Below are 14329 nucleotides of genomic sequence, written 5' to 3'. Positions count from 1 at the left end.
TGCATTGATTGATTGATTGGGATGAAAGTGATGTATTCGTGAAGTAGAGTCTGGGGCAAGATTCCTTTTTTTTTTCTTTTTGAGACGGAGTCTCGCTCTGTCGCCCAGGCTGGAGTGCCGTGGCTGGATCAAGCTCCGCCTCCCAGGTTCACGCCATTCTCCTGCCTCAGCCTCCCGAGTAGCTGGGACTACAGGCGCCTGCCACCTCACCTGGCTCGTTTTTTGTATTTTTTAGTAGAGACGGGGTTTCACCGGGTTAGCCAGGATGGTCTCGATCTCCTGACCTCATGATCCGCCCGTCTCGGCCTCCCAAAGTGCTGGGATTACAGGCTTGAGCCACGGCACCCGGTCAAGATTCATTTTTTATTGATTAAAGAAGTTAGTTTTACTCCTAGTATAGACTATTTCATTTGTTCAGTTTATATGTTGGCATTACTCACATAGCTAAAATATTTCTACATCCATTTTCTAGTACTTTTGAGCTTGTTGGATTTCATAAATGAGGTTCAAGAAATATCATACATTCAGGGAAATTAAATATTTGTCAAGGTGTAGCCTAACCATTTATCAACAGATGTTGCTTCAGTTTCTCTCATCTGTATACATGTAATTGTTGAATAAAGCCTGTTGCGTTCCCCGGCAGGAACTTCAGAGAGACATAGAGAAGCACAGTACAGGTGTTGCATCTGTCCTCAACCTGTGTGAAGTCCTGCTGCACGACTGTGATGCCTGTGCCACTGATGCCGAGTGTGACTCTATCCAGCAGGCTACAAGAAACCTGGACCGGCGGTGGAGAAACATTTGTGCTATGTCCATGGAAAGGAGACTCAAGTGAGCTGGGATGCTGAAACAGGGAAGAGGAAAGACCAAAATGAAAATAAAAATCACCCAGAGTGATTGCACTGTTCACTCTTTCCTGTTGGTTACAATGTCCAAAAATAGCTGTGGCTTCCCAAACTTGCTATTATCTACATTTAGTTGGGAAAATAAGTAGGTATAAAAGTAATATATAAATATAACAAGCCAAGTTATGTCTGACTTAACAGTTTAAAAATAACACGGAAACGTAAAAGTACACCCTCGTCAAAGAAGCATAACATTTCAGAATGTGTGGCTGTGAAAACAGTGATGTTCTTCTATTAAAAATTAAATCAAAACACATTTATCTTTAAGCCCTTTGAAATTTAAGGTGGCAGAAAATCGTGCTGTGTTGGAAAGTGACATCATGGCTGTGCTCTCTGGTAAACTGTTGAAAGCTTAATATTTGTCCTGCTGTCATAGATTGACTTTTGTCAGTGTGAGCTGAATGTTGGACTTCAATGGATTTTCAGACCTCGTTTTTATTTCCGTAAAACACTGGCATGAGTGCACACTGTAAACCTGCTGTTGCTTTTCTAAACTTGTTGCACACGTCCAAGGCAGCTCATGTGATGTGTTTATAATTTTCAATTGGACTAATTCAAAATCCAGAGCTGCAGGACATGTTTTTAAAAAAATAAAACAGCTGTTTCATTTTAGCTCAAACAGTTGTCTCTCTTGCGCTCTGGTCAAATTTGGCTCGAGCCGTGGTTATTGTTTGGCACAGCAGTTGCCTCTGCGGGCACCCTTAATCCAGTGGCAGGCATCAGACCGGGTTCTGGAGCAAAAGCAGCCTCCAATAATCAGATTCTGTTCTTTCCTTTTCTGCCCCAGAATCGAAGAGACGTGGCGATTGTGGCAGAAATTTCTGGATGACTATTCACGTTTTGAAGATTGGCTGAAGACTTCAGAAAGGACAGCTGCATTTCCCAGCTCTTCTGGGGTAATCTATACAGTTGCCAAGGAAGAACTAAAGAAATTTGAGGTGATTTATAATTCCAAATTTTTAATCCTTATTTTGCTATTAAAGTAGCCAGCTGGTAGTTGGAGTTCCAAGACCTAAACTAGTTGTTCACCACATGTTATCTGTTCAAATTGCTGGGTGAGGACTTTGCAGCCATCTTTATTATGACCTCATAAGTAGGCAAAGAAGGAGGAAAAAGAGGTTTTCCCAAAAGATCTTGTCATGATTTTTATTTCAGAATTGTTCCACAATCAACCATCCTTTCTACGATTAAAATATGATGTTTTTATACTATAAAAATCTACCTTCCAAATACATTTTTGTATTTTCTTTACCTAATCGGAGTGTGTGTGTGTATGTGTGTGTGTGGTGTGTGTGTGTATCTGATAAAAGAGTTGGCTCTAGAACGGAATAAAACATTTTCATTATAATTCATTTCTAATTACACAGTGAAGAGTAGTACTGGTCTTGAGTCACCAAAACTTTTCAATTACACTGCTAACTATAAGGCTAACTTTTACTTTGAAAGTTACAAAATAGACGAAAATAGCTGTAGTGTAATCATATTCATAAAGAAGTCATCCAAGAATTGATTCCAGTACCTTGCCTGCTTGCACGATCTCGAGTCCACTCTGTCACTGCTGTACAATGAAGCTCTGACTTCTCCACTGCCTTTCCTTTTCATGGAAGACCTGACCTAGCCCCACCCTGACCATTTTTAAATGTGAAGGTGTTTTTCCTTTCAGTTCCCACTGCTAGGCAGTCGTGTGCTCAGACATGTTGACAGCAAAGAGTTCAGAAGCATTCTGACCGTTCTCGGTTGCTAATTCTGCCCCAAGTTCCTCGAGATGTTTAGAAATAAGACTAAAAATGCAATGAAATGTAGCTGCATTCATTTTTACCTTGTGACATCAGGTAACCAGGCATTTACTGAGGCCTATGATGGGAAATAGGAAGTTCCCTTTTTATTCTTATGGAGTTTAAAATCTCAGGGTTGTACATGGACAGCTATATGAATCTAGAAAAATGTTCAAATACTTTGTGAAATGAATGAATTACTCTGATGTCTGAGTGGTGAATGAATTTATATGCACTATACCACTAAATTAAAATAAACAATGCTTTTATTCTTATATAAAAGATATTCCCTTAGAAAACTACTAGTAAAAAGCACAGTAAACTCTGCAGTAGATTCCAGGTCATCTCGACGTGAATGAATGTTAGTGGAAGAGCTGCTCAACTGCATCTTACCACACTCAGCTTCATAAAGGTTAAGACCTTTTATAATTAGCTTACACTGCAAAGCAGATTATATAAGATTCTTTTTGATGCTATTTTAGACTCTCAGATTTTAAAGCAAAAGTTAGCCTTATATTTAGCTTTTATAATGATTGATTTTATTATTTATCATGAATTTTGTCATTAATTTTCTTAAGAGACAGAAATGAATTGCAGAAACAAAGTTGTGCTTGTGGACAGTCTTTAGCTGGTCCAATCGCATGAATGTTTAGGCTGGATGTGGGTGTGCTGGGGTATCTCCCTGGGGGTACTCCAACCTTACGCCAGTGGGCAAACACGTACTGTGGCTTCCAGTCATGGCCAAAGCTGAACTTTCCTTACCACTCCCTTTGCTGGAGAAATAACTTAAGGTTTTTAGACCGGAAGCTAGGATTTCCTAGGATGAAGGCTCTGAAAGCAACTCTCAGAAGGAAAGCGATTTAAGAGGCAGAAATGTGGTCACATGTAAACAGTGTGATGAGCCAAGGAAAACAGAATTTGGGGATTTGATGAGTACAGTTCAGTTTACTAATTATAATTTTCATTTTGGTCTAATGCCAAGATAAAAATCAGTCATAAATCATACAAATGATTTTTTTTTAAGCTTCATTTTATTTTGGCCAAATCACTTTTATGCTATAGGGCTCTTCTGTATTGCAAGGAAAAGGCAGAAAAGAATATTTTACCTTCAGAATCTCTAAACTGTCCCTGGGATAGCCTCAAAAATAGATAGATGCTACTTGTGTAGGGCGGTACACTAGCTCTAACATGTTTTATAAAACCTAATTAAATCACAGGGACAACGAAAAAGAAACCGAGCATGTTCCAAATTTTTTAAAATATAAAGTTACTTGTATTTTACTAAATTACTTTTCTTAAAAGCATATAATAGCTTGATGTTTGGAAGACCTTTTGCAAAAGGTAGCTTTAAGTTTTTTCCTAATGGACAGCAGAATTGAGGCAATTTCTAGATTTTTAGAAAAGTACATATTTTACAAATAAACAGTTCCATTATAGATATCTTTTCTCCATATTGACAGCAGAAATCTTGGACGTTTCAAACTCACATTTCCACACACGTGTATATGTTTTATAGTGGTTTGCTTTGTGGGAATATTTGTTTCCAAGACATTAATTATTTTTAAAGCTATGTGTATATGTATGTGTGTGTATATGTGTGTGTCTATATATGTGTGTTGTATGCATGTGTGTTTATTTATTACTACTCCCCGTTTTCATATTTTTCAATTTATTCACTCCCTTTCCTTTAAGCTGCGCTAACTAAATGACTTTGCTTTAACAAGGGGAAGTATACCATTATTAGACATCATTCTTTCCCTCTGTGATAGTGTAACTTCCCATTCTCCCAGAGGCTACAATAAGAAAACCAGGAGCCACTACTGAGAGTCCTTCACTGATTTCCCACACTGATATGCTTCCTTGTGGCCTTAGGCTTTCCAGCGACAGGTCCACGAGTGCCTGACGCAGCTGGAACTGATCAACAAGCAGTACCGCCGCCTGGCCAGAGAGAACCGCACTGATTCAGCCTGTAGCCTCAAACAGATGGTTCACGAAGGCAACCAGAGATGGGACAACCTGCAAAAGCGCGTCACCTCCATCTTGCGCAGACTCAAGGTTTTTGCTATGCCTCATCTGTAATTTAGAGGCCAGAGGATGGGACTGGGCCATTCGAATGCAGTCTTGAGACACAATCTCAGTGATTTTGTAAGAATGGGATGGCAGGAGGAGTAAACGGGGGAGTGCTATAGCAAAGGATTGCAGGCTTCTCACTGCCTGCTGAGAAAGTGACTTTACAGAACACTGGAATTCGTTGTGCCATCTCCATATGTTTATAAGGACTTTTCATAAAAATAATTGTTACTCCTTTCCTCTGCCTTCCAGCATTTTATTGGCCAGCGTGAGGAGTTTGAGACTGCGCGGGACAGCATTCTGGTCTGGCTCACGGAGATGGATCTGCAGCTCACTAATATTGAACATTTTTCTGAGTGTGATGTTCAAGCTAAAATAAAGCAACTCAAGGTAATAGATTATTTTTCAAATTATCAATGTGAGGAAAGCCTGAAAAGGAAAGGATTTGTGGCTGTTTTTGTGAAGAACATAGCAAATAACTTTTCTTTTGAAAAATTAGTTCTGGACTGCAAAAAAAAATTCAGAAAATATAAAAGATACAAAAAAATAAGATAAACAGCACTGCCCAGAGATAACCACCATAGCTTATCTCCGGGTAGTGCTCTTATCTTCTTTGATATTGATATTGTTGATATTTTTCAACAGCTTGATTGATTTTCAGTCAGCATGATTGCCAGGGTATTAGGGATGTTCTGTTGTTGTTGTTGTTGTTTTGTTTTTCTTAGAGAGACTCTCTCTCTGTCACCCAGGCTAAAGTGCAGTGGCACAATCTCAGCTCACTGCAATCTCCGCCTCCCGGGTTCAAGCAATTCTCCTGCCTCAGCCTGCCAAGTAGCTGGGATTACAGGCACCCACCACCACGTCTGGCGAGCTTTTGTATTTTTGTAGTTTTTTAGTAAAGATGGAGTTTCACTATGTTGGCCAGGCTGGTCTCGAACTCCTGACCTCAAGTGATCTGCCTGCCTTGGCCTCCCAAAGTGCTGGGATCACAGGCATGAGCTACCCTTCCTGGCCTTGTTGTTGTTGTTTTCGTTTATTTTTTCTAATTTGTTTGTAGCACCTTCACACGGTTCCTTTAACTTCCATGTTGCAAAGCAATACAACTTTCTATATCAGGATTTCATCCCTCACAGTCTACATTCTTAGATACCAAGTTAATTTTAAATACATTTTGTATTTTTCACTATATAATTCAAACACAGTGGCTAGCTAGAAATTTGAATAGGAGGGATATATACATTAGATGTAAGGATTTCCTAAAAGGGGGAGTATTTAACAAATTGAATATTTTCCAAGGCAGCTTATGAAATTTTCTTCCCAAGATAGATGGATTTTTTTAAAGAATGGTCATGATGCCCATAACCTTTGGGTTGTTATAATAAAACAAGGAACTTTCCCTTAGTCATCGATTCTTAGGATGGAAGAAACAATAAACCCTGCTATTCTGCCTCACCCTCTCCCCTGATTCCTCTCTCCTGTCGTCTCACAGGCACATCAACATTTACATTCTTCCACGGAAAGTTTCTGCCAAGTGGTAATTGAATCTTGTCCCTCGGGACCCTGGCAGGATGATGGAACTTGTTACTACCCTCCCTTCTCTCTTGGGAGTCGTTTTCACCATTGGACAATTCAGCTCTTCCACAATTTATTATTGTATTGAATTAAAAGTGAACACTGAAACATACCCCGGTGATTTAAATCTTTTGCAACACATAGTCTAAATAATCCTCCTGGAATTCCTTGTTTTTCAAATCATTATAACTTTACATGCCTATATTCTGAAATAATGAAAGAATCACCTGAGAAAAGGGTGCGGCATTGGATGGCTTCTCTTAGTCATGTTTGACATTAGGATGAGGACGTCTGAAATGAAAATGTTCGGGATTTCTTTAAAATGCCACATTTATTTCAGTGGCAGTGTATTGACTGCCATTGCTTTTATCAGGGATAACCACTGCTGTCAACTTACAGTGGGTTTGAATATTTTTCCCTGTTATTCTCTACCCACACTACCTGTAACGGTAAATTTTATTAGCTAAAAGCGCTTTTCTGATCATGGAATTCGAATGTTTCTATTTATGACTCCTGTTCTGGCTGAAACTGTGTATGTTTTACTTTAGAAGGGCTTGTCTCGTGATTGTATATGGTCAATTAAATAGCCCCTACACGTCTGTTTTAATGTAATGAGAAATACATATATTATGATTCTTTTATATCAATGTAAGCAACAACAGCAAAATCACATGAGATTTGTACTCCCTAGGCCTTCCAGCAGGAAATTTCCCTGAACCACAATAAGATTGAGCAGATAATTGCCCAAGGAGAACAGCTGATAGAAAAGAGTGAGCCCTTGGATGCGGCGATCATCGAGGAGGAACTAGACGAGCTCCGACGGTACTGCCAGGAGGTCTTCGGGCGTGTGGAAAGATACCATAAGAAACTGATCCGCCTGCCTGTATGTAACATTGATTTTCTTAGTTGTCACTAAATCTAAAGAGAATAAATCATGTGGGATTGAGTTGTACAGTGGGTGAGAGCCCAGACTCTGGAGCCGGAGCACCTGAGTTCAAGTTCTGGCTTTGTCCTGCATTGTTGCTGTCGCCTTCAGCAAGCTACTCACTTCACCCTTCCTGCCTCAGCTTCCTCAAATGTGAAACTGGTTTAGTAGCAGTAACTACACTGTACAAAGGATTGTTTTGAGCATTAGATGAGTTAATGTATACAAAGAGTTTAGAAGAACATATTTGACTCTTGTCTTCTATGGAAGATAAATAAGAGTCTTCTGATCACAGAAACACATGGGATGGTGCTACTCTAGAAAAGCCTCTAGAAGAAATAAGGGAAGCCTCCAGAAGAAATATGATAAAAAGAAGCAATGTGAACAGCTTCTCAATTGATGAGGTTAGGTTTAGGTGAATTTTCATTCTTCCATTTTCCTAATTGCTACCATAATCACATCTTACCTATAGAGATGTTACTAGAATATTTGGAATCTTCTACGATCAAATCTATTTTATATCTGGGCTATAAGGGCAAGCTAAGGTCTTAGTAATTTGCTCTTATTTCCGATCCGTGCCAGTGTGTAGGTGTTGTGTGTTAGGCATGGTAGTAGATTGCCTGTCTTTATAAAATTTATGTAATCTTATATTAATTATTTGAAGTAGGTTTTAATGTTATCCCCATTTTACCAACAATGAAACTGAGGCTTAGATAGGATAATTTATAAGACTGTTTAATTTTGTACCACACAGAAACCCTTTGGGGTGCCTGGGAGTGTTATTCCCACTTTATAGATGAGAAAACTGAGGCCCACAGGAATTAAGTTCCTTATCCAAGCTTAAATAGGAAGTACACAGCATAACTGAGATTTCAACCCAGACAGTCAAACTCTAGAGCAGCACTGTCCCCTATATTTCTGTGATCAGAAGATTCTCATTTATTTGCTCATAAGAAGTTAAAAATTGTCCCCACATGGTAGGCAGGTGGCCCAGATAAGAAGCTAGTCTGACCACTACAGTGACGGGGTTGCCTTGACTTCCCTTCCAGCTCCCAGATGATGAGCACGACCTCTCAGACAGAGAGCTGGAGCTGGAAGACTCTGCGGCTCTGTCAGACCTGCACTGGCATGACCGCTCTGCAGACAGCCTGCTTTCTCCACAGCCTTCCTCCAACCCCTCCCTGTCGCTCGCTCAGCCCCTCCGGAGCGAGCGGTCGGGACGAGACACCCCGGCTAGTGTGGACTCCATCCCCCTGGAGTGGGATCACGACTATGACCTCAGTCGGGACCTGGAGTCTGCAGTGTCCAGAGCTCTGCCCTCTGAGGATGAAGAGAGTCAGGACGACAAAGATTTCTACCTCCGGGGAGCTGTTGGCTTATCAGGTAGGAGACAGCCAGTGTGTCAGCTTAAAGGAAAGTCAGAGGGAATTAATATTGCCCTGGAAACATGACAGCTATCCAGAATCATTTGCTTCCCTCTCCCATGCAGGGAAATTGTACCTAAGTGAACACTTAGATATGAATGTGATTATAAAATGCAAATTTTGGTGTGGCCATTGATTTATTCCACGTAGATTTGTGGTAGCAGGTGACAAGCACTTTGCCAGGTCCTAGGGATACACAGTCCTCTCCTTCTCCCAGAGCTTCCCCTTTAGTGTGGGACACAATGAGACACCACTGTGTGAAGTGTTTGGGGCTAAGATGGCAGTGTGGTGGCAGGACACACAAGCAGGGGCAACAAAGCTGGAGTCCTGGGAGAGGCTTCGGGAAAGAAACCGTGGAGCTGAGTGCAGAGGGTGAATCGATGTTGGTCAGGTGGGCTCAGTAGTGCTTAGAGGAAGAAAGGAGGAGAAGCCTCCCTGCTTTGTGATTGGCCTGGTGCTTTTGATCATCAGCAGTTTGTCTGGAATGACAGGCATGGAATGGACAAAGTGAAGAGCCTGGCTGTGAGGCAGCCTCTTCACCATGGGAAAGAGTTTTGGCTCCTATCCTGAAGGTTGTGGAGCCACAGCAGGATCTGTGGAGGGAGGTGCTGGGATCCCCCTCCTCAGGGATGTGCAGATTTTCATATTGTATCTTTCTGGATACCACAGGGAGAAGAGCATATTCGGGGGAGAGAGCCCAGATGAAACCATTTACAACCTCAGACAGAAGTAGGGTGGTGGCTTGAACTAGGGGAAGCAGCATTGGGAGTGGAGAGAATAGGAGAGATTTGAGAAACCACACAGAACAGAGAAGACTTCTCCTTAACTCTCAGTCCATTGAACTGGGATGGAGGCGATTTTCTGGGATGGGCATCTTGGTGAAAGATGCAGGTGGTCCTAGGCCCTGAAGACCACAAGAGGGAAGGAACACTGTGGGTGCAGTGGGGCAAGGGAGGTGGGGCTGTGAGAGCAGGGAGGGGATGAGTTTGCTTGTGCGAATCCTGATCTTGAGATCCCTGCGCAATATCCAAATGCAAAAGTCCAGTCATAGATGCACAGGTATGAAGTGCAGAAGCCAGAAATGCTGATTGGGTAGTTATTCACAAGTAAATGGCAATGGCCCTGGAGTGAACGGAGGAGCTCACACAGGAAGAGTGTGTGAAGGAAAACAAGAAGGACCACCACCCAAGCCACACATGCAGTGAAGGGATGGACAGAGAAACAGGAACTCTGTAAGGAAGGTGGATAAAAATAGAATAAAGAGTTGGAGGCTGATTTGTGGCACTTGGAAATGCATCTCATACATTCTCTAAAAGGACATCTGGGGATTTCTGTTTGGTTCTGATGGTTCACATCAGATTCCCAAAGGATAACACTGTTCTAAAAAGAAAATTATTTCTCTCATTTCTATTTTGTCTTTACAGTAAGGCCTATTAGTCAGGCATATGGCATCTGAAGCAGAGCTGTCCAAAACTAGCCACTGGCCAATTGGGACTGTTGAGCTCTGAGATGGGACTGTGCAAATTGAGATGGGCTGTGCATGGAAAACACGCTTACATGAATTTCAAAGACTTAGTATAAAGAAAGAAAATAAAATAATAATAATTATGTTGTTTACATGTTATAATCTCTAATATAGTGTTAAAATTAATTTTCTTTGTTTCTTTTTACATTTCTAATGTGGCTATGAACCCTTTAAAATTACATATATAGTTCATGTACAAATATATGGGACAGTGCTTCTCTGGAATCTGACTGGGCTGAAATCTCAGTTCTGCCAAGTTTCTATTTAAACTTGGATAAGGAACTTAATTCCTCTGTGCCTCAGTTTTCTCATCTGTAAAATGGGAATAACACTCCCAGGTACCCTGTAGGGTTTCTGTGTGGTAAATTTGTGCTCAGACCAGAGCCTGGCTCATAAAAACACTCTTGATCTCTGTGAGCTGTTTTTTTTTTTTTTTTTTTTTTTTTTTTTTTTTTTGAGACGAAGTCTAGCTCTGTGGCCCAGGCTGGAGTGCAGTGGCATGATCTCGGCTCACTGCAACCTCCGCCTCCCGGGTTCAAGCAATTCTCCTGCCTCAGCCTCCCATGTAGCTGGGATTACAGGCACCTGCCACCATGCCTGGCTAACTTTTGTATTTTTAGTAGAGACGGGGTTTCACCATGTTGGCCAGGCTGGTCTCAAACTCTTGGCCTCAGGTGATCCGCCCGCCTCAGCCTCCCAAAGTGCTGGGATTACAGGCGTGAGCCACCGTGCCTGGCCCACTGTGAGTTCTTATGATTCATTTCAGGAAAGCTTTGGTGAGCCTGCACGCTCCTCTGTGCACTCAGGAACTTTGTGTCTACAGTAAATGACTTCCTTTTTTTCCCCTAGGAAAGTTATTTTCCTGCACAAGGGATTCAAGGTTTCCAGAACTCAGCTGTCAACTTAGACTGTGCTTTTTTTGCAGATGTAATGATCCCTGAAAGCCCTGAGGCCTATGTAAAACTCACAGAAAATGCAATCAAAAATACCTCTGGTAGGCACGACAAGCCGGAGCCAGCCTCCCTCCCTCCCCTGTATAATAAGCCTCCTCTCTTAGCACATCTGCTGTATCTCTCCCAGCTTTGTGGCTCTAGCATGTTAAGGCACAGCCTTCCTCTCTTACTGCTGTACTAGAAGAAACAGCTGGTTAAATCCACACCAAGAATAAGATTTCACTAATCCAGTGAAACAAAATAACTTCTCAACTCGTTAAATGGTAATTGGTCTCATTAAGTATAGACCTGTCAAGCCCATTAACAGCAGAAAATATGAGACGGAAAAACCCAGTCATCAGCCTCTGTGCCCTGGTGTTCTACGTGGTGTGGTAACTTCAGCTTCACTGTGCACAGACCTACCTGGGGCTGGAGAGTCAGGGCGCAGGCTGTGGTCCCAAGTCCGCCAGCCTGCATGAGTGACCTTGGGCACATCCACCACTTTATCCTCCCCATCTCAGGAATCCCGTATGAGACAGGGGGCGAGATCAGATTTCATCTCTAAACAATATATGTAATTTTAATTTAAGAACTCTTATAATTTGAAATGAAAAATGTATTCCACGGTATGTTGAGCCATAGATAAGGACAGAACTGTTCCTGAAACAAGGAGAATTAAAGAAAGAAAAACGAACTGTGGTTCAGCAGTTCAGGATCAGTGATGGGGGGTGTGGGGGGGGATAGAGTTTGAACACAGTGATATGATATTGAATCATGGAGTTACTAGTTTACGCTTCAGTTTTTGAAGAAAACTGAAGGGACAGAAAGCAAAGTAACATTACTGAGAGGGTGATTCCCAGGGAGAGACCTCTCCTAGGTGTATCTAGAAGGCCTTTTTTAGAAACGAATACATTTAATAAGGCTTACTAATATTTGTTCTGCTTTCACCCCATGCTAACTTCACTCTGATGGTCAAATGTTCTTGTGTAGTTCAAAGATTTTGATACACACACACGCACACACACACACACACACACACACACAATAATTTTACAAAGAAATGTTACAACTTTGAGAGGAGAATGAGCCAGAATTCTAGGCTATGAGTAAGAACCTGCCTAGGTGGAAATGCTAAAATCTTAGCTTTCCTCCTGGTTTTGTTTCAGATCTTAGATAAAAGCAAGTCATTGCTAGTTTGATATCTCTGTATATATCTATTCTGAGGCACTCTTTTCTTGATTAATGAATTTATGCCTTCAGTAAATGATGGATCTACCTGAGCCTTCCGTGACACTATCTTCCCCCTGAGGTGCACAAAGAAAAATCAGAGGGAGGACCTTCCCCTGCTCACTAAGCGACAGCAGAAAGAACATGAGAAAAGAACAGCTTTCTCCTTACTGAGACGCAGTAGACACCATTGCAGATTTTTAGAAAGGCCTTCCAGACAACATTCAGATGATCAGGGTTTCAGCTTGAAGAGGGACAGGTGCACGAAGCTGTTCAAAACTGACGGAAGAGCCGTTTTGCGACGTCCAGTCTGCTAGGGCTCTCAGTCAAGCACCTTCATTGGTTTCGCCATTTTAATGTCTAACCCACCGGCACGATGGTACTAAATTTGCTTTGTATATCAAGCTTCTCCTTGACTATCAAGCTTTAAATAAGTCAAATAGTTTGTCCGGTAAAGATCCTTATGGTTGCCACCGCAGGGGACCACAGCGCCCTAGAGTCACAGATCCGACAACTGGGCAAAGCCCTGGATGATAGCCGCTTTCAGATACAGCAAACCGAAAATATCATTCGCAGCAAAACTCCCACGGGGCCAGAGCTAGACACCAGCTACAAAGGCTACGTAAGTATCCTGGCCATCCTCATTCTGACCTGTACAAAACCACAGTTCTATGTCAAAGAACAGTTTGTCTGCAGCATAAGGGCTTATGTGGTCTCTGAATACCATGCTGCCCTTGAACTCATGAACCTAGATGTGCAAAGCCAAACCCTGTTATTAAGTTACCATTTGAGTAGAACTTGTCTGTTTTTAGGCCCACAAAACTGTTGTAATGACAAACCTGTTCCTTTACACTTAGGGAGATCATTTTCATTGAGAGCCACAAAATACTTTGGCTCCCAAAAGTCATTAGGCATTTTTCCAAATTCAACTAATAATTTGGACCAAGGCTAACCTTGGAGCAGCAGATTTTAGCTAATAGATTACTAACATGCAGTTCATGCAGTTTTTGGGGGGTTTTTTTGTTTTGTTTTTTGTAGTTCTTTTCCTGGGTTCACCGAATGACCTTGGGAATGTTTTTCTCTTCTGTTTTTAGTGTGCGCATTCTGAAGAAAACAGTTCTAACAAGAGGGATTTGGAGACAAGATAGCAAGGCATTGGATATACTACCAGTTCTATCTAGGCAGCTATTGGCTGTGTATGATAAAGTCTAGCAGAGCGTTATTTGCCCTACTTGAGTTACTGACCAGTTAATTTTCCCTGGAGAACTACCTGTTGTCCTGCACATACTTAAGGAAGAGAATTTTAAAGCCAGTCTTTTCTCTGCCTCACGTCTTCTTTCATATCCGAAAGACTGCTTAGTACAAGGAAAGAAACATGAATTTCCCCAAGTCCGGTCGCAACTCATATGTTCTACTTTTTGAAATTAGGGAAGAAAACTGTTCTAGCTATGTATGTTGATTTTATTATCCTCGCAATTACAGAAGAGCCATCAATCATGAGTTTGTTTCCTGTTCAGTTTGGCCTATTATACCAATTTCTATTATAGTGAAGCCACTTTTTAAAAATACCTATGATATAGTTTTATGATAATCATACTGACATCACTGGGATTACACTTAACCTCAATCAAAAGTAATCAAAGTAACTTAATGGCATTGTGATTTGTTAAAGGCTTTATAGTAAGCACAGCAGGAGTATCTTGAAATGATTTGTTCTTTTAATCTTTGAATACTGTATCTGATATTAAAAACGAATTTGGAAGCTTTTCTTTGACTTTAGAATTTAGTCCCTTGATACCTATTAAACATTGCTTACATTTTTTGCTAAAACAGCTGGCTTTAACATTGCTGTATAATTTTAAGTATTTTAATTATTTAATGCAAGAAAGTTCCCATGAGATTTGTGGTAACATTAACATTCCCATGTTTCAATTTAAGAAAGAGAAAGAGGGAGCAACTTGCCAAAAATTACAT

At 41.2% G+C, this 14329-nt stretch overlaps 1 protein-coding gene across 21 annotated transcripts in view; it reads left to right on the top strand.

Annotated features, from left to right (window-relative positions):
* LOC105489042 (spectrin repeat containing nuclear envelope protein 1) overlaps positions 1-14329 on the top strand; it is a 536331-nt gene that overhangs the window by 497594 nt on the left and 24408 nt on the right. For 16 of the 21 annotated variants that reach the window (XM_011753636.2, XM_011753641.2, XM_011753643.2 and 13 more), the window contains 8 exons: positions 644-831; positions 1693-1843; positions 4553-4735; positions 5003-5140; positions 7014-7205; positions 8297-8630; positions 11122-11190; positions 12835-12977. In XM_011753636.2, coding sequence (XP_011751938.2) covers positions 644-831; positions 1693-1843; positions 4553-4735; positions 5003-5140; positions 7014-7205; positions 8297-8630; positions 11122-11190; positions 12835-12977 — 1398 coding nt within the window. The remainder of the gene's footprint in view (positions 1-643; positions 832-1692; positions 1844-4552; positions 4736-5002; positions 5141-7013; positions 7206-8296; positions 8631-11121; positions 11191-12834; positions 12978-14329) is intronic. The other 5 variants (XM_011753647.3, XM_011753646.2, XM_011753644.2 and 2 more) reach the window with 1 other exon arrangement.

The sequence above is a fragment of the Macaca nemestrina genome, chromosome 5 (assembly GCF_043159975.1).
Source record: "Macaca nemestrina isolate mMacNem1 chromosome 5, mMacNem.hap1, whole genome shotgun sequence".
Lineage (NCBI taxonomy): Eukaryota > Metazoa > Chordata > Mammalia > Primates > Cercopithecidae > Macaca > Macaca nemestrina.
Note: the sequence above shows the minus strand (reverse complement) of the source record. Positions and strands in the feature narration are given on the sequence as shown.